The 24,764-nt window shown below is 41.2% G+C and overlaps 1 protein-coding gene across 11 annotated transcripts in view; it reads right to left on the reverse strand.

The window, feature by feature from the left end:
• npas3 (neuronal PAS domain protein 3) overlaps nucleotides 1-24,764 on the reverse strand; it is a 1,348,016-nt gene that overhangs the window by 173,244 nt on the left and 1,150,008 nt on the right. For all 11 annotated transcript variants that reach the window (XM_087989951.1, XM_043697885.2, XM_087989958.1 and 8 more), the window contains one exon: nucleotides 21,330-21,504. In XM_087989951.1, the coding sequence (XP_087846077.1) occupies nucleotides 21,330-21,504 (175 nt within the window). The remainder of the gene's footprint in view (nucleotides 1-21,329; nucleotides 21,505-24,764) is intronic.

A 24,764-nucleotide genomic window follows, 5' to 3' on the forward strand; every position in this document is an offset into this window, starting at 1 on the left:
TATTTTCTTCAGATAACCGACGTTTTTCCAGAACCTTGAGATCTTGTTCGGATGATTCAAAATTCGGATAATTGACATTCGGATAACCAAGGTTGTCCTGTGTATGCTTTTTGAAAACCAAGGAATATCCCTTTAAATACTAGCCTTTTTCTATACACTGTTGAACCTTTTCATGTAATTTTCAAACCCAGCACAGTCAGCATCCTCCTCAGAGCTACTTAAGTGCCTTCGATTAGATTCTAGGCACCAGGTTCGAATTGAACTAGACTACTTTAAACATAAATGTAAAATTCTATCATATTATCGTTACTCTTCCCTAAAGATTGTTGTACAACAAAATTATTAGATAGCCCTTTCTTATTGCATAACACCAGATCTAAAATAACCTGTGCCCTAGCTGATTCCTTAATTATTGCTCCAACAAACTATCTCAAACTACATTCCAGTAGTTTTCCTCCACAACACTATTAGATTTACCCAATCTATATGTTGACTGAAGTCACCCGTGGTTACTGAATGTCCCTTGCTATATGCACCTCTACTTTCCTGATTTGTACCATACATTATCTTGACTGGTGGCCTATGCACCATTCCTAGAATTGAGTGTAGTCCTTTAATGATGCTTAGCTCTACCCAAATAGATCCTAAATTGTGTTACTCTGATTAGAGATTCTCCCTGACTAACAGGTTGACTATCAGTACACTTATTATCAACAATAACCCAATTCCTTTTCCTTTTTACCTTTATCTCCTAAATGTTGAATATCCTTTAAAATTCAGTTCACAATCTTGGTCACCTTAGGTCACATCTCTGTTCTGGTAATTAAATAATATTACTTTATTTCTACTCATGCCATTAGGTGACCTATCTTGTGAATGTTACATGCATAAAGATAGAGTACTTTTAATTCTGACTGTCTAACTCTTTTTTTGTAATTTGACTCTAGCCAATTCTCGGATCTGTTTTAGTTGCATCCCATTTTCATTTATGTCTTTGTACTTCCCATAACCTGTTTTGCTTGTCTTCTAACACGATTTCCAATATAAGTTCCACTGACAGTTAATTTAAACCATTTGCAAAAGCACAAGCAAATTTCCCTACAAAGATACTAGTCCCCGATCTGCTAAGGTATAAGCTAACCTCCTAATACAGGTCTCAGTTGCCTCAGAAATTGAAAGCCCTCCATCCTGTATCATTATTCCAGTCACACTCAGTCTTCCTTTTCCAATATTCATAACCATGTTGAACTGGGAGTATTCTTGGGATTACTGCCTCAGAATTGTTGCTTTTCAGTATTTTGCCTAACTCCCAAAGATCTACTTATAGAACCTCATCCCTCTTTCTATCAATGTCACTGATGTCAATGTTGACACTGACCTCTGACTCTTGCCCCTCAACCATTCTGTGACATCCTTGACCTTGATACTGGGAGGCAACATACCATCTTGAAATCATGTCATTGGTCACAGAAACATCTTCTGCTCTTCTAGTTATCAAATTACAACCATTATTAACCTTCCACTTTCCACTCCCATCCCCTCCACCTTTGCAGCTGAGCTACATTGAGTGTCACAACCTTGGCTCTCACTGCATTCCTCTGATGAATCATCACACTCACCAGTATCCAAAATGGGAAAATAGTGAAAGAGGTACACTGAGAACCCCTGCACTATTTGTCTAGTCTTTCTAGACTACCTAGTTGCCACCCATTTCCCCTGTGCCTGCCTGGTCATAATCTGCACTGTGTCCACTTTGTTCAACATGCTACCAATTTAGTTCTCAGATCTGAAGAGATATCGCAGTGACTCTAGCCACTGCTCGAATTTCAAAACCTGAAGGACAGGTTTTTGCAACTGGAACCACTTCCTTCACAATTGATTGTCGAGGTCACATATGTATCCATGACTCCCAAAGTGGCCAATCAGCTCTTCAAACTTGCTCCACCATTCAGTGAGATCATGGCTGATCTTCAACATCAGCACCACTTCCTGCACTTTCACCGTATCTTGCCATGTTTTTAATATGTAGGAATTTACCTCAGTCTTGAATGTACTGAATAACTGAGTCTCCCTACCATCTGGGGTACAAATTACAAGCATTTAACACTCACTGAGTGAAGAAATTTCTCCTTATCTTAGTCTCAGAATAAGGGATAAGCTATTTAGGACTGTTTCCTCTGACTATTCTGAGACCTGTCTCTCCTGGTTCTTGACTCCACAGTGAAGAGAAACATCGTTCCTGCACCTAATGTGTTGAGCCCTATAAGAATTTTATAAGTTTGAATGAGATCACCTGACATTTTTATCTATTCCAGAGAATATAAAATCAGTCTATTTTATCTCTACAGTGATTTTTTATTGCATCTGCACTATGGCAAAGCTATCTTTTCTTAGGTAAGGAGACTAAAACTCCATGTGTAGTCTCACATTGCTGTAAGACATCATTATTCTTAACTCTCATTGTAACAAAGGCCTACATACCATTTGCCTTCTTAATTGTTTGCTGTATCTATATATTAACTTCCAGAGAATTATAAACAAAACACCCAAATTTATTTAATGTTCAACACTTTCCAGACTCTCACCATTTTTCCTATCAAAAGGATAACTTCATATTTCTCTGCATTGTCTTCCATCTGTGGTGGTATGATGGCTGAGTAGTTAGCACTGCTGCCTCACAGCGCCAGGGACCTGGGCTCGATTCCACCCTTGGGTAACTATCTGTGTGGGTTTCCTCTGGATGCTCGGTTTTCTCTCTCAGTCGAAAAATGTGCAGATTAGGTGGATTGGCAATACTAAATTGCCCAGAGTGTTCAGAAATGCACAGACTAGGTGGGTGGAATGTTTTTTGGAGAGTCGGTGTGGACTTGATAGGCTGAATGGCCTGTTTCCATATTGTAGGGATTCTATGATCTGCTAAATTTTTTTGGCCACTCATTTGGCATTTTCAAATTCCATTGAAGCATCTTTGCATACTCCTCAGAACAACATTTCCACCTAGTTTTGTGTTATCTAGAAACTTGGAAAATATTATATTTAATCCACACAAGCAAATCACAGATATGGATTGTGAACAGCTGGGCTCAAGCACTGATCATTACAGTACATCACAAGTCACGGCCTGCCAATCTGAAAATGATATATTGATAACTCATTAAAATAAAGAGTAGGAATTAATCTATGCCACTATATTACTCTCTAATCTCAATCTCATGTTCACTAACCTCTTGTGCAGGACTTTATGAAAACCATTATTTCCATCTACATCTTCTATTTTAATTGCACCCTCCCCCCTCCCCACCTGACAGACACACATCCACCACCACCAATCCTCCCTCCCCACCCGACAGACACACATCCACCACCACCAATCCTCCCTCCCCACCTGTTCTGTTGGTTACATTCGCCAAAATTTCCAATTGGTTTGTTAACTATGACTTCCTTTTCATAAATCTGTACCTAATCCTGCCATTATTTTCACAGCATCCTGTTCTCACATCCTTTATTATAGTTTGTGTTGTAATCCTGAAGTTCATATAAATACCAGCACATGTATAGTAGAAGAATTTTTAAAAGGCTGGACAGCAAAATATTACCTAGATTAAAATACTGTTACTACTAGAAAACTGATACAGAAACAGAGAAGGCTATAAACACTTAGCAGAAACGAAACATCAGTAGAGAGAGGGAGAGAGGATAAATATTTCAAGTCAATGACCTTTCACCAGAATCATTTAACTTATCTGGCTAACAGCAAATATTTTTTAAAAAAAACTTCTGATAGCTACCTCAGAAAAAAAATTACAATAACAAGGAATGAGGAAACTAAGTATTTATTTGGTGATGGTAAGTCATAGAAGCCTTTCCTTGGGACTACATGTTATTCAAATCTTGTATGATGCATAAATCCCCAAGCTCATATTGCACTTTGTCAGGGTTTGAGTGCATCACAGGAAAGGAAATACTTAACACACACATCTTGTTGGTTGTGCAATGTCACTTGCTGTAAATTTTGAAAGGTTTACTACACAGACCAACTTAGCCTTAAGCGAAGGAAGATGTGCATTAGCAGGGGAGCATAAAAAATGAAGATGCTGAAAATATGCTCGTCAAAATCATCAACGTATCAAACATAATTAATCATTGCTTGATTAAAACAAAACTGCTTGCTTTTGTTATAGACCACAAGGTAACAGAATAAGGGATTCACAACAGGATCATTTTTGTCTTTAAAAAGAGATAATACTGTAGATACTCAGCAGATCTGCCACCTATGGAGAGAAAAACAAAGTGAACCTTTCATCAGATGTTTGTCTTCAAGCCTTTAAAAATGGGGCATCTTTTCACCTTCGCTGCTTGGGGGCATTAAGCATGACTTTAGCAGATTGCAGGCAAAAATCTGAAGGAGGGAATGCTACCCATCCTCCATCATTTGTCATTCATTAAAGTTACCAAAAGGAAAATCTGGCAGATTCTATAACAGTATGCATTCTTCTACTGCTTTTATTTTTCTGCCTGTGCTCCATCTCTATTGAGATACTTAATAAGCTGCCAGTGAAGCCAAAATTTAATCCCAGCTTATTCTCCAGTGGGGAAACAACATTGCATATTCAGAGCAACTCAGTACTGATAGCAGCACAGTGCCATTAACTTCTATCCAGAACTTATAATGTTGAATTCCATTAGAAGTTACTAAATGCATGAGCTGCAGCCCTGGTGTCTCTTCCTAACTTTTCCCTCCCTCTAGCTCTCTTCCTTTACGATACTTGATAAAACTGGCCTCTTTGACCAAGCTTTTGATTACCTACTCTAATATTGTTATGTGGCTCGTGATCAAATTTAGTTCTAAATTATTTTGAATCAACCTGTTCAGACATTTTATGACAACTTTTGGGCAGCTATGAGTTGAACCCAGATTTTCTGGCTCACAGTTAGGTATACCATTACGGTGACACACAACCCTCAAATTTAGTCTTGAAAAAAGTTTTGTGAAGTACCTTATGACACTGTGCCACTTAAAAACTGCTCCTTAAGTTGTTGTTAGTGACTTTCACTTTTGCTCTGTGACATGAAGCATTTAAATGACCATATATCTTCCTTGAGAAGAGTCTGTTGCCATCACATCTGGAGAATGACTGCGTCAATTGTCTATGATGCTCTTTGCAACCCTTTATGTAATTTAGACAATTATGCCATGTGTCAAGGTAATTCTAATGACTAAACAATACTGACAGGAACTGAAAAGACAGACATTTATTTATTTAAATGTTTGTGGGATGTGGCTGTTGCTAGCTGGCCAGTATTTTTTGCCCGTCCCTAGGTGCCTTTGGTAGCCAGTGGCCTTTTTGAACGGCTGCAGTTCGTCTGCTTTGGGTTGACCCACAATGCCAGTCGGGAACTCCTGCAGAAATGTCCTGGAGCTGAGCTGACTGACCTCCTACTCTCAGGTATGACTCCAACCACTGGAGAGTTTGCCCCGATACCATTAATTCCAGTTTAGCTATGGCTCCATGATGCCACACTAAGTTGAATGCAGCCTTGATGTCAAGAGCTGTTACTCTTACCTTACTTCTGAAATTCAGCTCTTTTGTCCATTTTGAACCAAGGCTGTAATGAAGTCCAGAGCTGAGTGGTCCCAGTGGAAACCAAACTGGGCGTCACTGAGCAGGTTATTGCTGATCAAGTGCTGCTTGACCTTACTGATGGGAACATAATTGATCGAGTTGGATTTGTCCTACTTCGCATTTAAAGGATATACCCAGGTTATTTTCCACATTGTCGGATAGATGCCAATGCTGTAATTGTACTGGAACAGCTTAGCTAGGGGAGTGGCAAGTTCTGGAGCACAAGTGTTCAGTACTGTTGCTAGGATGTTGTCAGACCCGTAGTCTTTGCAAAATCCAGTGTCTCCATCCATTTCTTGATAGCACATGGAGCGAATTGGCTGAAGACTGGTATCTGAAATGCTTTATTGAAGGGCTTTTGCCCGAAATGTCGATTTTGCTGCTCGTCGGATGCTGCCTGAATTGCTGTGCTCTTCCAGCACCACTGATCTAGAATCTGGTTTCCAGCATCTGCAGTCATTGTTTTTACCTCTGAAATGCTGGGGCCCACTGGAGGAAGCCGAGATGGATCATCCACTTGACACTTCTGGCTGAAGATTGCTGCAAAAGCTTCAGCATTATCTTTTGTGTTTGGATGCTTCTTTCAAGCTCACTCTACTGCAGCCCAAAGTACTGATATGCAAGATGGCATTAGTCAGCACATAAAGGTTATCTGTGCATTTTTAGCCAGTTAAAATACCAGCAATGACTTGATATTTGCCAGTTCATGCTTAAGGATTCTGTATTTAGCCAAGAAAAGGCTTGTATTTGTATAGCACCTATTACGTCCTTGGAACCTGTTAAAGTACTTCATGGTCAATGATCATTGTTTTCACTATTTCAATGTAAATATATATGACATCTAATTTAACACAAGGCCCATAAAACAGAAAATTATGTTAATGACTTGATAATATATTTACTTTAGTTGAAGAAAAACATTGTCTAGAGCAGGTGTGAAATTTCCTTTCTTCTTTAAATTGTGCCTTTTGTTTGCCTATCCAAACAGGGCATCAGCTGAACATTTCATCTGAAGGATGATACCTCTGAGAATGCAGCTCTTCCTAAGCAATGAGTGTAAGTGCCATTTCAATTGATGTGCTTAAGAAGGGTTTTTTTTTGCTGCAGAAACAGAATGAGTATTTCATGCAAAAAAGAAACTCGACTAATTGACATTTTCTAGTAATTTGAATTGATGCTCAAAGATTTGATGTTTCAGGCATATCAGACAGCAAGCAGGCTAAAAAATAACTCAGTCTTATGTGAAAAGACAAAGTTCATTCTTTAGGAAGCAAAATATTAACAGCATCAGTCTCTGACCTGCCAAGTCCCAACCCTCAACACAAGTGGAGATCAAAGTGTGGACAATTTCATCTGTACTCCACCTTAATCAATGCATTGTGTATAATTGGATAATGCAAGAGAATAACCATACCACCATGCTGGTTCACACACCCATAAGCAATTGATGTCAATAATACATTGGAGATATCCAATTTAAATTCTACTTCTAAAAAATCATTTTTCAAACAGTGAGTCATTAGGGTTTGACATATATTATCTTGATCTGTGGTGGAGGTAAGTTCAATTGAGGCATTCAAGAGGGTATTGATTGATTATTTGGATCAAAATCACATGCAAAATCACATGGGGAAAAAGCAGAAGGTTGGCACTAGGTAATAGTCTTCATGTAACAAGCTGGTATAGGCATGATGGGGTGAATGGCTTTCTTCTGTGCCATAATACTTCAAAGATTCTGCGATTCATTGTCTAAGAATGCAGTCTTGCAGTCAAGACCATTACATTGTGTGCAGTAATTGCCTCCTTGTCATATCAGTTAAGTTACTGAAATCAGACAAACATACTCAAAGGCATCACTTTAGTTTTTCAATCCACAAAGACAGCATTCTCTGAGGATTAAGTTGGTTCCTCTTGAAATGAAATGAAATGCGATGAAATACAGCTGAGGGTCTCTGGCACAAGCTGCTTCCTAGTGGAGTTTCACTGGTTGCCACTAATAGAAGAGAGGGGATTATATACGTTATGTAAGACGTTTGAAAGCTTGTGAAGGTTAAGAATGAGTTGGCAGTGGTGTTAATGGGAGAGCAGTACAGCACAATGAAGTTAACTGGTTTGGTTGGTCATTGAGGGCTCCTTGCTCACCTGAGTGGTCATATTCATCTCCTGCCAGTTTGAGAATTTTCGCTTTGTAATGAGTGAGGAGGCTCATCATCCTGACCCAGGCAACCCATATTTTCCATCACCAGAGGGGAGGTGGGGAGGTGCTGTTGAAGAATTTTTGTGAATTTCTACACTGCATCTTGTGTATTCAACACAACACTACTGTTGCGCATTGTTAGAGGAAGAAGCAAATATCTGTGGATCTGGCACTAATTCAAGCAAGCTGTTTTGTCCTGGAAGATGCCATGCTTTTTTTTTTGAATGTTGCTGGAGATGCACTCATCCAGGCAAGTAGGGAGTACTCCATCACACTCCTGACTTGTGCCTTGTAAACTGTAAATTTGGAGAGTCGGGAGGTGAGTTATTTGCTGCAATATTCCTAGCATCTGACCTGCTCTTATCGCCACAGCATTTGTGTGTGTAGTGTGGTTCCTGGTCTGTGGTAAATGCTAGGATGTGTATAATGAAGGAGACCGTAATGTGTTCAATGTCAAGAAGCGATAATTAGATTCTCTCTTGTTGGAGATGATCATTACCTGGACCTTGTGTAATGTGCATGTTATGTGTTATTTATCAGGCCAAGTCCAGATATTGTCTAGGTCTTGCTGCATTTGGCAACAGACTGATTTACAGTCTGAGGAGTTGCAAATGGTGTTGAACATGGTGCAATCATAGAATCCCTACAGTAGTGAAGCAGGCCATTTGGGCCATCGAATCTACACTGACCCTCTGAGGAGCATCCTACCCAGACCCAGTTCCTCAGCCTTTCCCTGTAACCTTGCATTTCTTATTGCTAATCCACCTAGCCTGCACATCCCTGGATACTTGGACATTTTAGCATGGCCAATTCACCTAAACTGCATTGTGGAAGGAAACTGGAGCACCCGGAGGAAACTTATGCAGACATGGGGAGAATGTGCAAACTCCACACATACAGTTGCCTGCCGATGGAATTGAATCCAGGTCCCTTGCACTGTGAGGCAGCAGTGCTAACTACTGAGCCACCATGCCACCCTAATTCATTAGAAATCCTTTCCAATTCTGACCTAAGTTTGGAGGGAAAGTCATTGATGAAGGAGCTGAAGATAGTTTGACCTAGGACATTGCCCTGAGGAAATCTTGCAGACATGGCCTAGAACAGAGGTGACTAACCCTTGATGAACCCAATTATCTTCCTTTCTGCTAGGTATGACTCCAACTGGTAAAGAATGTCCCCTTGATTTCCCTCGACTCTCATTTTGTTTGGGCTCCTTGATGCCACACTTAGTCAAATAAAGTTTTGATGACAAGGACAATCACTGGCACCCTCTACTCCGGGATATAGTTCTTTAGTCCATGTTTGAACCAAGGCTGTAATGAGATCAGGAGCTGACTGGCCCTGGGAGAATCTAAATTAGGTGTCAAGTGAACAGATTGTTTCCAAAAAGCAAGTACTGCTTGATAGCATTGTTTATGACCACTTCCATCACTTTACTGATGCTTGAGAGTAGAGTGATGGGATGGGAATTGGCTGGATTGGATATGTGTACACATAAATCTGGGTAATTTTCCACATTTGTTGCCAGTGTTGGTACCTGGATCAGCTTGGCTAAGGATGCAGCAGGTTCTGTAGCACAAGTCTTCAGTGCTTTGCCAGAATGTAGTCAGGGCCAAGAAATATACATTGTCTTCAGCTGTTTCTTGACATCATATAGGGTGTATCAAATTGGCTGAAGATTGGCATCTGTTGAGATTGATCATCCTTTGACACCTTCCGCTGAAGTTTGTTATAAATGCTTTAGCCTTGTCTTTTGGACTGATGTGCTAGACTCCTCTGGGACTGAAGATAGGCATATTTGTGCAGCATCCTCCTCCTCCAGTGAGTTGTTTCATTACCCATCACTATTCCCAACTGGATGTGGCGGGACTGCAGGGTTCAAATTTAATCCATTCGCATGAAACTGCCTAGCCCTGCCTATCACTTGCTGTGAACAGTTGTCTGCTGCAGTTTCACCAGGTTGACTCCTCATTTTTAGGCATGGTTGGTGCTAACCCAGCATGCTGTTATGATTGTGCATTGAAACCCTGAAATACTACGTGGTTTTAACCCTTTATTCCAAAATTAATTTGCCACTGGAGGACACAAAAAAAACTGCAGCTGTAAAAAAATTCATTGTTTTTCCCTTGAAGAAAAACAATAGTAGTGGTTAAAAAGCCAGTTCCAGCTGTATTGGAGAATGCTAGTCGAAATGAACATTTATGTGGGTACCAACATCTGCTCTTGTGTTCATGTGCTCAAAGGCACAATTGAAGAACTACTCCTGAATCATCAATGTTGTAAGTAAAGACTGTTTCTCTGAGTGCTGGGAGGTAGCTAGCTAGCAGGACAACAAAAGGTTCTCTCGCTCGAAGTGCTACAAACTCGTTGAAAAACAAAATCAGGAGAAAAGGATGTCTATCACCCTACAAAATTAAGAAAGGTGAGACTGACTATGCAACTATCAACATCAATACAACTGGTGCCCTTCACTACAACAGCCTCAAAATACAATTATCCACTCTTCATTAACAATTCAGAGATTAACTCATTTTGTTTATTATAATCTTTTGAACTCACCTCTTATACTTATGTGTGTGTAAGCGTATCGTCTTTGTTTCTTCTTGTGTTCAGTAATCATTAAACTCACTTATTGTTAACTCAAGAAAGCCTAAATAAATTGGCTTATTTTAAAAGGTAAGTTCATTTGGTTTGGGAGAAAGATATCCAAAAGGAAAAGGATCCTTTCTAAATTAACATTGTTGCAACAAATGGAGGCAGGAGGTGAATAAAGGGAAGCCAGTTCATCCTACTCACTCTGGAGCCTAATAGTTTAGGGTATCCTGCCTGAAATCATAATGATTTGAGGATCCTGACCTGAGGTCTGGTCTTAATAATGCTGTTCCTCACTATGCATTGAACCAGTGTTCATCCCCTGGTTTGATGGTAATAGTAGAGTCAGCGATGTGGTGGGCCACGAGGTTAAAGATTGTGGCTGAATATAAATCTGCTACTGTTGATAGCCCATAGTGCCGAATGGATGCCCATCTTCAGTTGCAAGATCTGTTCAAGGTCTATTTCATTTAGCATGGTGATAGTGCCACACAACACAATGGAGGATACCTTCAATGTGAAGATGGGACTTTAGCTCCACAACCATGGTGCAGCGATCACTTCTTCCAATACTGTCATGGACAGATGCATCTGTGGCAGAAAGACTTGTGACGATAAGGTCCAACATGTTTATTCCTCATTTGTTCTTTTACCACATGCCTCAGACCCAAGCAATGTCCTTTAGGACTTAACCAGCCCAGTTAGCAGTATTGCTCTGGAGTGATTTCTGTTGATGGACATTGAAATTCTCCACTAAAAATAAATTCTGCACCCTTGCCACGCTCAGTACTTCCTCCAATTGGAGTTTAGTATGAAGGAGTGCTGATTCATCACCTGGGGGTGAGGAATGGGGTTACATGGTAATCTGTAGGAGCTTTTCCTGCCCATGTTAGACATGATGCTCAGAGACTTCATGGAATTCAGTCAATGTTGAGGACTACCAGGGAAACTCTAACTCAACTATATATCATTGTGCTGCCAGCTCTACTGGGCTTATCTGCTGGTGGTACAGAGCATACTTAGGGAAGCTAACTGTGTTGTCTTGGACATGATCTATAACGTAGAAGAAAGTGAGGACTGCAGATGCTGGAGATCAGAGCTTAAAAATGTGTTGCTGGAAAAGTGCAGCAGGTCAGGCAGCATCAAAGGAGCAGGAGAATCGATGTTTCGGGCATAAGACCTTCTTCAGGAATCCTGAAGAAGGGCTTATGCCCGAAACGTCGATTCTCATGATCTATAAGGTATAATTCCATGAGAATGATCATGTCATGCTTGAAGAGTCTGAGAGTAAATTTTCCCTATTTTTGCATTCTCTCCCATATGTTAGTAAGGAGGACTTTGCAGGGTCCAGAGGGTGGAGATTTCCATTGCCATTTCTGGTGACTAGGTCAGTGCCTGGTGGTCCGCCTGGTTTTGTTGTCTTTTTGAGACTTTTTAGCAGTTTAATATAACAATGGTTTGCTAGGACATTTAAGAGGGCAGTTAAGAGATAACCATATTGCTTTCGGTCTGGAGTCACATGACTAGACCAAATAAAGACAGCAATTTCCTTTCTTAAAGAACATTAGTGAACCAAATGGGCATCTCTATTGTTCCATTCTTCACTGTTGCTGCACTGTGATGTTTATAACTCCTCCTACTGTCTGAGCTCTTGCTTAAGAAAAAAGATAATGAGATATCAAGGGAGACTGTGGTCTAGTGGTATTAGTTCTGAACTGTTAATCCAGAGATCCAAGTAATGTTTTGGAAGAAAGCTATCCACAAGAAAAGGGATCCTTTGTTAAATAACACGGTTGAAATGAACCAACCTGGGTTTGATTCCCACTGTGGCAGATGGTGGAATCTGAATTCAATAAAAAAAAAATCTGGAATGAACAGTCTAATGATGGCTATGAATCTATTGTTGATTGTCGGGAAAAACCCATCTGGTTCACTAATGTATGGTAGGGAAGGAAACTGTCATCCTTGCCTGGTATGTCCTTCACATGACTCCAGACTCATAGCAATGCGGTTGACTCTTAACTGCTCTCTGGGCGATTAGGGATGGATAGTAAATGGTGACCTAACTAGAGATGCCCTCATTCTGTGAATGAATAAAATAAAGGCCTTGATACAAATCCCTCCCTTGTTCAAAAGCAGCATACATCCTCAGCCTCCAACTGAAGGGTGAATTCCAAGTGGATTATCGGGATCTAACGTTGTACTCATCTTGCCCAAAGCTAAGAATACATTTTTACTTCTTGCTGACAGTTGGTCCAGTTTCCCCTAATGAGATTTCATATGCTACTATTCTCAACTAACTCAATACATGCCAGCTTGGTTTGGAAGGATAGCCTTCTCCTGCTTCCCCCAGAAAGAAGATCCAGAAGGAAAATGCAGTAAAACTTGAGAATGATACATGTTGGTCAGACATACCTTATATAACTCAAAATGGAGCTCCAGTATGACCAGTACATTCACTTCTATTTAAGACTTTTCGTTTATATGATGTGTTTTTCCTTTTGATAATCTTCTCTCTCTCCCTCATTGCATTAAGGATGGCCCCAACATCAACTTCTCCTAAAGAAGGGAATGACCCGCTATCTTCCCCCACACCATTTTTCCTCTCCTACTGCTGCTGTTTCAACCATCTCAGTTAAAGGATACCATGATACACTGAAATTGGATCTCACTTGAACAGACCCACCTCCATTCTCAGCCCCATGATTGCTAATTGATGGTCAAAATCACCCCACAGCCTATAGCAGCCTTCCTCTGTGAAAACCAGAGTGGAATGGGTTGAGATAGCAACCAGCATACCCACAACTTCCATTCTGGGGAGTATCCAGTACCTGGGAACTGTTCCAAATTCAGGTGGAATAATAAAAACCTAAAGAACTGCAAGTGCTGTGAATCAGAAACAAAAACAGAAGTTGCTGGGAAAGCTCAGCAGGTGTGGCAGCATTAGTGAAGAGAAATCAAAGTTAATGTTTCGGGTCCAGTGACCCTTCCTCAGAACTGATGGTAGCTCAGAAAATGTTGATTTATATGCAGAAGTGAGGGTGGGGAAGGGATAAGGAATAAACGATAGGTAGGGATAGAGCGCAAAGAGAGAGAAGAACAGCAGGACATATGGGAGTCAATAACAATCTGGCTGGTAGCGTGAATACCTGTTAATGGAGGCTGTCAGTGGCTAACAACAGATAGTGTGTAATAGCAATCAATGTGATAACAAGGCTTGGTATGTGTGTTGGGGGGTCTAGGACATGGGACATTTCAAGCCCTTAAATTATTGAACTCAATATTGAGTTCAGAGCTCTGCTGTGTCCCCAAGTGGAAAATGAGATGTTGTTTTTCCAGCCTGCGTTGAACTTCACTGGAGCACTGCCAGAGGCCTGAGGTGGAGATGTTGGCCTGGGAATGGAGTAGTGTGTTAAAAGTCGAGTGTGTCGTGCTGGAAAAGCACAGCAGATCAGGCAGCATCCGACGAGTAAGAGAATCGAGGTTTCAGACAAAAGCCCTTCAAAAGGATGCCGTGTGGTTGGAAGATTCTGAGGTGGAAGATGAGGCGTTCTTCCTCCAAGCATCAGAAGGTAAGCGAGTGGCAATGGAAGAGGCCCAGGACCTGCATGTGCTCGGGGGAGTGGGGGAAGGAGTTGAAGTATTTGGTCGGGGGGGCAGTGGGGTTGGTTGGTGCAGGCATCCTGGAGATGTTCTCTGAAGCACTCTGTGAGTAGGGGTCCTGTCTCCCCCATGTAAAGGAGATCGCATCGGGAGCAAAGGATACTGTAAATGAGATGTGTGGAAGTTCAGGCAAACTTCTGATGGCTGTGGAAGGCTCCTTTGGGGTCTTGGATGGAGGTGAGGGGGAGGTGTGGGCACAGGTTTTGCAATTCCTGCAATAGCAGGGGAAGGTGTCGGGAGGGGTGGGTGGGTTGGTGGGGGGTGTGGACCTGGCAAGGGAGTCACGGAGGGAATGGTCTTATTGGAAAGTAGATAGGGGTGGCAACAGAAATATATCTCTGGTGGTGGAGTCCGTTTGTAGGTGGCGGAAATGACTGAGGGTGATGCGATGTATACGGAGTTTGGTGGGGTGGAACGTGAGGACAAGTGGGGTTCTGTCGTTGTTGCGGTTAGAGGGGTGGGGTTTGAGGGGGAAGGTGCAGGAAGTGGATGAGATGCACTGAAAGGCATCATCAACCATGTGGGAGGGGAAAGGAGGCAATCTGGTGTGTTCTGTAGTGGAACTGGTCTTCCTGGCAGCAGATGTGGCAGAGATGGAGAAAGTGGGAATAAATGATAGTGTTTTTACAGGCAGGGTGGGAGGAGATGGAGTCCAGGTAGCTGTGAGAGTCGGTTTGTAGAAGACGTCAGTATTGAGTCAGCCACCGTTAATGGAGATGGAGAGGTCCAGGAAGGGGAGGGAAGTGTCTGAGATGGTCTTGGTGAAATTAAGGTTGGGGTAGAATGTGTTGGTGAAGTTGGTAAACTGTTCAACCTCCTCATGAGACCTCGTGGTGTGTTAAAGTTGCAGGCAACTGGAAGCTCACGGTCTTTTTATGCAGGCAGAATGCAGGTGTTCTGCGATGTGGTCACCCAGTTTATGCTTTGTTTCTCCAATGTAGAGGAGACCATATTGTGCGTCGCAAATACAGTAGACGAGATTGTGAGAAGTGCAGGTAAAGTGCTGCTTCACCTGAAAAGTATGCTTGGGCCCTTGGATACTGAGGAAGGAGGAGGTACATGAGCTGGTGTTACACCTTCGGCGGTTGCAGAGTAAGGTGCTGTGGGGGAAGGGGGGAGATTTGGAGTGAAGGAAAACTGGACCAGGGTATCCCAGAGGGAACACTCCCTGCGGAAGGTGGACAAGGGAGGGGAGGGGAATGTGTGTCTCATGGTGGTGTCTTGCTGGAAGTGGTGTAAATGGTGGCTGATAATCTTATGGATGTAGATGTTGGTGGATGGAGCTAAGGGCAAGGGGAACCATTGCTGTTGAAAGGAGGGGATGAGGGCAGAAATGCGGGAAATGGGTTGGACTCAGTTGAAGGCCCTATCAACAACGGTGCTGGGAATCATTGGTTGAGGAAGAAGGTGGACATTTCGGAAGCTCCCTTGTTGAAGTTGGCATCGTCGGAACATATGTGACGGAGAGGAGGAACTGGGAGAATGGAATGGAGTCTTTACAGGAAACAGGGTGCAAGGTAGTTGTGGGAGTCGAAGGGTTTATATTTGTGGCCAGGCTATTAGATGTCAAGGAAGGGAAAGGAGGAGTCAGAGATCGACCAGGTGAAAAGTGAGGGCAGGATGGAAATTGGAAGCAAAATCGATAAAATTTTCCAATTCTAGATGAGAGAGGGAGACAGCATCGACGATATCATCAAAACGTCGAAGAAAGAGTTGTGGATGCAGTCCAGAATAGAACTGGAGCAAGGAATGTTTCATGTAACCCAAGAAGAGACAGGCATAACTCGGGCCCATGCGAATATCCATGGCCACCCCTTAGACCTAAAGAAAAGAGAAGTTGATGAGGGTGAGGACGAGCTCAGCCAAACAGAGGAGGAGGGTGGTGGTGAGACGGGGCGAGGCTGGTTTGTGCCTTTGCTCCAGGAGAAAGCAGACAGCCATGAGACCATTCTGGTGGGGATGGACGTGTAAAGCGGCTAGGTAAAAACAAGGACTGCAGATGCTGGAAACCAGAGACTAGATTAGAGTGGTGCTGGAAAAGCACAGCAGGTCAGGCAGCATCCAAGGAGCAGGAAAATCGAAAATCCTTCATCAGGAATAGAGGCAGGGTGCCTTCAGAGTGGAGAGATAAATGAGAGGGGGGTGGGGTGGGGAGGAAGTAGCATGGAGTACAATAGGTGAATGGGGGTGGGGATGGAGGTGATAGGTCAGAGAGGAGGGTGGAGCGGATAGGTGGAAAGAAGGATAGGCAGGTAGGACAGGTCATGAGGACAGTGCTGAGCTGGAAGGCTGGAGCTGGTGTAAGTTGGGGGTGGGGAAATGAGGAAACTGGTGAAATCCACATTGATGCCCTGGGGTTGAAGTGTTCCGAGGCGGAAGATGAGGCGTTCTTCCTCCAGGTGCCGGGTGGTGAGGGAGCAGCGGTGGAGGAGGCCCAGAACCTGCATGTCCTTGGCAGATTGGGAGGGGGAGTTGAAATGCTGGACCACAGGGCGGTGGGGTTAATTGGTGCGGGTGTCCTGAAGATATTCCCTAAAGCGCCCTGAGAGGAGGCGTCCAGTCTCCCCAATGTAGAGAAGACCGCAATGGGAGCAACGGATACAATAAATGATATTGGTGGATGTGCAGGTAAAACTTTGATGGATGTGGAAGGCTCCTTTGGGGTCTTGGATAGAGGTGAGGGGGGAGGTGTGGGCACAGGTTTTGCAATTTCTGCGGTGGCAGGGGAGGGTGCCAGGACAGGAGGGTGGGTTGTTGGGGGGGTGTGGACCTTACAGGTAGTCATGGAGGGAACGGTCTTTGTGGAAAGTGGAAAGGGGTGGGGAGGGGAATACATGTCTGGTGGTGGGATCCGTTTGGAGGTGGCAGAAATATCGTCGGATGATGTGGTTTATGCGAAGGTTGGTAGGGTGGAAGGTGAGCACTAGGGGGGTTCTGTCCTTGTTACAGTTAGAGGGGTGGGGTTTGAGGGCGGAGGGACCGGATGTGGATAAGATGCATTGGAGGGCATCTTTAACCATGTGGGAAGGGAAATTGCGGTCTCTAAAGAAGGAGGCCATTTGGTGTGTTCTGTAGTCGAACTGGTCCTCCTGGGAGCAGATAAGATGGAGGCGGAGGAATTGGGAATATGGGATGGCATTTTTGCAGGAGGTAGGGTGGGAAGAGGTGTAATCCAGGTAGCTGTGGGAGTCGGTGGGTTTGTAAAAAATGTCAGTGTCAAGTCGGTCGTCATTAATGGAGATGGAGAGGTCCAGGAAGGGGAGGGAGATGTCACAGATGGTCCAGGTGAATTTAAGGTCAGGGTGGAATGTGTTGGTGAAGTTGATGAATTGCTCAACCTCCTCGCGGGAGCACGAGTGGCGCCAATGCAGTCATCAATATAGCGGAGGAAGAGGTGGGGAATGGTGTCAGTGTAACTACGGAAGATGGACTGTTCCACATAGCCAACAAAGAGACAGGCATAGCTGGGGCCCATAGAGGTTCCCATGGCTACCCCTTTGGTCTGGAGGAAGTGGGAGGAGTCGAAGGAGGAAATTGTTAAGGATGAGGACCAGTTCGGCCAGAAGAATGAGAGTGTCGGTGGAAGGGTACTGTTGGGGACGTCAGGAGAGGAAAAAACGGAGGGCTTGGAGGTCCTGGTCATGGCGGATGGAGGTGTAGAGTGATTGGATATCCATGGTGAAAATGAGGCGTTGGGGGCTGGTAAAACAGAAGTCTTGGAGGAGGTGGAGGGCGTGGGTGGTGTCTCAAACGTATGTGGGGAGTTCCTGGACTAAGGGGCATAGGACAGTGTCAAGGTAGGTGGAGATGAGTTCGGTGGGGCAGGAGCGACTGCTTGTCCATGTTAAAGAGGAGGCGGCTGGAGTCTTTGGGTGGAATAATTTTGCCATACAGACTTCCTTGGAGGCACAGGACAAATATCCCCTGCCCTAGTTTTGCTCCAGTGAAAAAAAATGTTTTTTTTAAAAACAATTATCAGTTTTTAAGAATTCCCTGTGTTGCAGGCAGGAATAAATCAGCTTCATGGGTTTCAGATACAGATATAATAATCTAGCACCAACTTCAAATACACAGTCCTGGTGCAAAGTCTTCTAATGCAGGAAAATATATCATTAAGGACACTAACATAGCAAGTGTATAATGTGGACAACTTTAACCAAACTTAAATGAAATAAATGAGTCCGACATGCTGCCTTTTTGCTTGAATATGGCACGATAAATTAATGCAGCAATCTAACATTCATTAGGTCCTCCTATCTACACCCCACACACAAGTCCATTAATGGGGAAAAGCTTTCAAGGCTTCTGTCATGACTGCTCTGAAAATTTCCAAATGGGAGGAATTCAAGAATAAAATACACTGACTTGTTTGTTGATCTTTCCTCCTTTCTTTTTAGAGTAACTCATCTTAGCTTGGTACCAGCCCTGTTAGTGTTCAGAAATTTCTAAGTGTAGTGGACTTCAAAATTATGGTAGACAAGAAGGACAAACATCACAAGTATGGAGATTCAACCTCTGCCATGACAATTAAACACTGATCAAATGGTAACTAGTCGTATCAAGAGCACACGAGTATACAGCTTTGTGCAAATATCATTAGCACTTACCTATGCTACGGTTGCACAACAGGTATTATTCCAACGACTGCCCAATTCTTGAATCAGTTACTATTTAATTTATAGTTATTTTAAGACTCATTTAATACATTTGAGAATAATATCTTAAAATAAGTAACACAATCATTTAAGATTACATGCAAGTGTTATCCTGCATTTTAAATTATATCTAAGGGTTTTCTGAAGATCAGAAAAAAGCCGAATTAAAGTTTATCTAAGCAATTATTGGACAAAGAAATGGCTTCTATTGTTTGCTCTATATATAATTAAATGAGAACCACTTAGATATAAGACAATGTCATTGAACAAAAATGCAAAGGTTACATTGACAACACAAGGCTACTGTTTATTCATGACCAAAAACAATACTTCGGCTGCTGAAAGCATAACTATCCTAAAATATGACCTGTTGCATATTGATATTTTCATTTCTGGTTATATATTCAAATAATTATTTATGTTATGAGAGGAATGTTTATTTGTTAAGAATATCATTAGTTTAATAAATAATGAAAGGATATGTCAAATGCAGTTACAAAGATAATTTGAGATACTTTCATATTGCAAAATTGCATTCCATGGTTTTTGTAAAAACTTGTTAATCTAAAAATGGCCATGATTATTGATTCTGGTGTGTGGTGTTCACTTGATACCTACAAAAACAATAAATTAAGTGAAACCACTCATGAATAAACAACTGCATGATACTTTGGCTAGATTTTAGAATTCCTCCTTTGCCTTCTGTTGACAATAACAATAGGTCCAGAAATTCTCACACTGCAATTTCAGGCAATGCAGGGAAATTTTAATATGACCGGGAACAGAATTAAATAACAAAATAGTTCATAACAAATGGGCACTGTTTAATTGACTTCATTTATGCTTTGTGCTTGCTCAAGTAATGGCTGTTCAGGCAACAGCCAATGTTTGTGTACTCTACCTTGGAACCGAAGATTGACTGATAGTCTGAATGCTGATGCAGATATTTGTGCAGTCCTTCAGTACATCAGCCTATCTTCAATTCCGCAGTTCCGTACACATGAAGATTTACTGTTACATTTTGGTCACCTTATGAATATTGAAAAAATATAAAGATAAAGAATTACATTACAATTAAATTATTCTTGAGTGAAAGCAATTTAAATAGAAGCTTTAAAACTGAGCAGGTTCAGCATTTGCCACGTTTATCACAGTGGCCAGTGTCAATTTAGTATTACATTAATATAATGGCAATAATGTATTAAAAGAGTTTAATTCTTTCATGCAAATAGTCAGAGAAGTTTAGTCTGTTTGAGCAGCTGGGAAACAAATTTATATTGTTCTGTTACCTATTGTAAAAGTGAGTTTCTCAAGAAAAACTTTAATTGTTCAAATATATCCAGAAAGGAAGATTTTAATGGATATAATCAAAAAGATGTCTTAACAAAAAAAATCATTTAATCTGTATAATTTGTGGAAGAAAAGCGCAGTACATATCACACACACATCCTTGACAACGTACAGGTAAGGAATACCGAATAAATTCTATCCACCGTACAGTGCATTTTAAGTTAGAGATAGACATCCCTGAGTGGATTTGTATTAGCCATGCAGTACAAGAAAATGAATGCTATATTAAATTTTCCATGCCTTCTTAGTACAATAATGATTTCCCAAGTAAGCAAACAGATCTTAGACTCTTAATCAGACCTCTCATTAAATTCTCCACCTCCTTCTCCAGAGAAAATTCACTTTTTAAACTGCTCCTGCTTTCGCTCATCCACTCTGACTTATAAGAATATCAAATATCTACTTTAAAAAAAAGTACAAAAAGGATAAAGCCACAAATGTGGAACTTCAATTAATTTAAAGCCCCAATCAGTAAAGAATAAATCCTTAGCAGATCTAATTATCAGAGCTCTCAGTAGACCTCAGCAGACCAGCCAATCTTCCCGCTGTTTGAACAGCTTGATGAACTAAGGGACTGATGGATATCAAATCATTTTGTTTAATTTATAAATGGATTTTCCCCTAATACTTAAATTATCATCAGTACAACACCATCAAAATGGGAACATCCTGAATGCAAAGTCTGCAAGCAGTCTGGAAAGAATCCCAATGAGTAATGTTGCTTCACTTCATTCCCCCCTGATTCATATAATTAAACAGCAAGGAGCAGAGTAGGGGGGGGGGGGCAAGTCTGTGTAAAATTGTTGCATGCATTGCTTTTGTTAATTTGAAGTTGTATTCCTATCTGATGTACTGCAGAAAACATAAATATTGTACAAAACAGAAAAAAAAACAGGAATTACCAATAATTTAAAAATTATATTTTAAAAAGTGCTGTGCTGAACATGAATGTCACAAATTGCAAACAGCTTTTTTAAAACTAGGACACACTCAAAATAATATCGGAATTTCTTATATTCTTACTAATAAAATATTTTATAATTTTGGTAAATTTATTTCCGTCATTTTTTCAGTTCAATTAAGTCAGGTTTGCTCAATCAGTTCTGAACATTGAGCAGTAATATTATATGGAATCTTAACTATATCTAGGTTTATGCTTCCCTCTGGTCTTCATATCAGTAAATAGAGCTCAATCATTTCACAAAGGTCTAGCCCTCAATCCTGTCCTTTTCTCATTGAAATTCCCACCTGGCTCAGGGGTCTCAGACTGTGAGGACGAAGATGCTGAGCTGGCTCCATCCTCTGCGGTACCCTGTGAGAGAATGCCTCGCCCTGGGGGAAGTTTCATGCCCAGCTGCTCTGCCATCTCCACATGGTCTCCAGGGTGGACATAATCAAACACACTGCTGCCTGTCAGTTCCACCTGAGGGGGCAGAAGTTAAAGTCTAACATCAGCATTCACTTTTCAATCAAATCCACAATACTTAAGAAAATAACGGCTGTTAGTTGCTACTTTAGAGTTGGTGAAACTGAGACAGAATACGCTTTGCTTACTGAACACTAATCCAGAACCTCTGTAATTGCATGGAAACACTTCAAGTTAAAATGCACTTTTAATCATTTTATTAAACTAAAAAGAATCCAGAAATAAAATTTACAAGTTTGGATTAATGAACATGTTCTCCTTGGTTATTATTAGCCCCTGCAGATATTCCTCACAATTTGTTCTCAGTGCAAATTGATGTTGAGAATCCTCATTTAAGAGCATTACTTGTATTAGATAACCAGGTAAGTTATTTTCAACTTGACACTGCTCCCTCATTCTGCAGAACCTGACTTAACACTAACGCCCCTCACCCCCATCGACCACCAGGCCCGACCCATCCTCTCCACCTGTCCTCCATCAGATCCAATTTCTCCCATGCACCCCGAGGTACTCTGAACAGTGCACCGTTTTACCTTGCCCCCTTGCACCCTGCCATCCTGCGCATGTGGCTCCCTACTACTTACCTGACAGTGTACCTCCTACCCATCTGATTGCCTGACCCAAATTCATCTGTCGTCCTTTCCCTGGCATATTACCCTTTCCCCAGCTGGCCACTGATCCATTTGGTAGGTACCTAGCCAGTATTCTACTAACCTGGTCTCTTACCCACTATTCATTTGGCATCCTATCCATGGGATACTACGTCCTTTCCATCTTTAATTCTTCCCAGCTAGAATTCTACCTACATGGCATCCTGTTTATCTGGCACACTACCCTCGCAACATCCAAACATAACACTTACCTTCTGCACTGATGATTTGAGAGCAACTGACAAAATGGCAATCTGTACTTTTCAAGTTCAGAATATGGTAGCTAACCTTTGTGTAAAGAGATAGCTATTTGTCTCCCTTTGATAGTTTTGTGTTATTAAAAAAAGTATGGCCCCATCTTTCTGAGGTAGCCCTGAACGAATCTCCTGTCAGAAATGTGGAGCTCCATTCTTTCATACAAAAGAAGAGCTGAAGATTTGCCACTCCTCAGAAAATCCACTCCAATATTTCTTTTCTGTTAATCTTCATCATAACAGTAGACGTATTCTAAAGATGTTATGAGTTACAAAACATTTTTCCAGAAACTATAAGCATTTATAATTAGACTAAGTGTGCATATGAGATGATGAGAGATGTTTATTATAAAGACTGAGGGTTATAATACATTCAGGATCAAATGTTCACTAGCCTTAAATTAACAATTGCCTAGCAGAATAAGCATGAATTGAGGTTAGCAAAACATTTTATCTTAAAAGCTATTTCGTGCCAAATATAGTGGGTGAGAATAATTGAAAAATAGTAATTTAATTAAATTTATTTAGCTTTGTTTGATAACAACACACTTTTCTGAAAAGTGCTTATGTCTGCTTCATTATTCTGTCAGATCCCTCATCCCTCAAATACTGCCTCAATGTGTCCATTTTGCACAGGTTTGACTTGATCCCAATTGTTAGTTGAGCAATGGGGGTGCTGGGAGGAAACAGTAAGGACATTACAACCAATACTGAAGTACTGATAAAAATTATTAATCTTACTGGTGCAAACTTATGGTAATGTGATAAATTGATTAATAATAACCAACTTTATATTTGTTATTGTGGTGTGCCATGGTACTGGATGAAGGCATTGAGGATCTGAGCAGGAACTGTTTTCCTTCACTCACTTTCGCCATACAATACTTTTCCATTGTTATATCATGAGCAAACTGCATTCAGTACAACAAGACGCTCAATTAATTCTTTCTGAAGCCATTTTCAAACATGCTAAAACTATGCTAAATAAATACCAAGCACTTTCAATTTAAATTTAATTACAAGATTAGCTTTTTGCTAATAATTTATCTTTATTCCATTGTTTAAAAGTGACCGGTTTGACATTTACAGAAATACATATGCAGTATTGCACATTTATGTTTAAATTTTGACAAAATTTTAGAGTTTTGTAACTGGAGATTATCAAAGAAAGAAAGTTGAAGTTCAGATTATTAAAAACAGACAACTACCAAATGGAATTCTGAACATCAGAGAAAAGATTTATTTTATTTTGTCACAACTGGATGTCTTGTTCTGACGGATCAGCTACAAACCACTTGGATGAAGTTTTATTTGTTGGCCAAAATAATCAACTCTGAAGAGGTAACTATTTGATTTAATTTCAATGTTGAAATTAGTTCTGCAATATGTTTGAAGTCTATGTACAAGACTCTATTTTAGCTATTGTGAGGTGTATATTTATGACCATATTTGTCCTGCAGAAAACTCGACTATTTTCCCAGTTACAAAAATTAAAACAATGAATATTCAAATTATTGACTGCAGCACCCATTTCTGTTTGTTAGTTCCACACACTCAGTTTACTGGTACTTTATTCTTCACCATGCACCATTTTCTAACTGAGATTATGTGATTTTTCTTTCCTCAGAAAATGTCGGTTCCACTGCTCAATCACTAAATTTGTCACCTATTTAGCAGTAAAATCATTCTTAATCAGCACCTTGCCTTGGAATTGTTTCTCTTTTGCTTGTTTTGACTGTTTGTGCAGTCCTTGTAGGGTATTTTGAATATGACATTCATTTTCCTGGCTGTTGGTACAGAATTTAAACAACAAACCCAAACAAGAAGTCACAACACGCCCAGAGACTCTGGCCACACTACTGTACATCAAAGACATCTCGGAGATGACAACCAGACTACTCCAACCCCCTGGCACCATGGTAGCCCACAAACCTACCAACACGCTGAAACAGCTACTAATGAACCTTAAGGGCCCTGTACCAACAGCCAGCAAAACAAATGCCATATACAAAAAACCCTGCAAGGACTACAACAAACACTACATCATACAGACAGGCAGGAAACTAGCCACCAAGATACATTAGCACCAACTAGCCATCCAAAGACATGACCAACTATCACTATCATCTTTACACACAAATGAAGAAGGATACCACATTGACTGGGACAACACATTCATCCCAGGATAGGCTAAACAAAGACATGCACGGAATTCCTAGAGGCCTGACATTCAAACATGAATTCCATAAATAAACACATCGATTTGGACCCCATTTACTAACCTCTGAGAAAAAGAACCAGAAATGATACCACCCCTTGCAACAGACCAAGACACAAATAGAAAACAGGACAG

This window comes from Chiloscyllium plagiosum, unplaced genomic scaffold (genome assembly GCF_037043375.1).
Source record: "Chiloscyllium plagiosum isolate Xiang-an unplaced genomic scaffold, Cpla_swu_hap1 HiC_scaffold_8, whole genome shotgun sequence".
Classification (NCBI taxonomy): Eukaryota; Metazoa; Chordata; class Chondrichthyes; order Orectolobiformes; family Hemiscylliidae; genus Chiloscyllium; species Chiloscyllium plagiosum.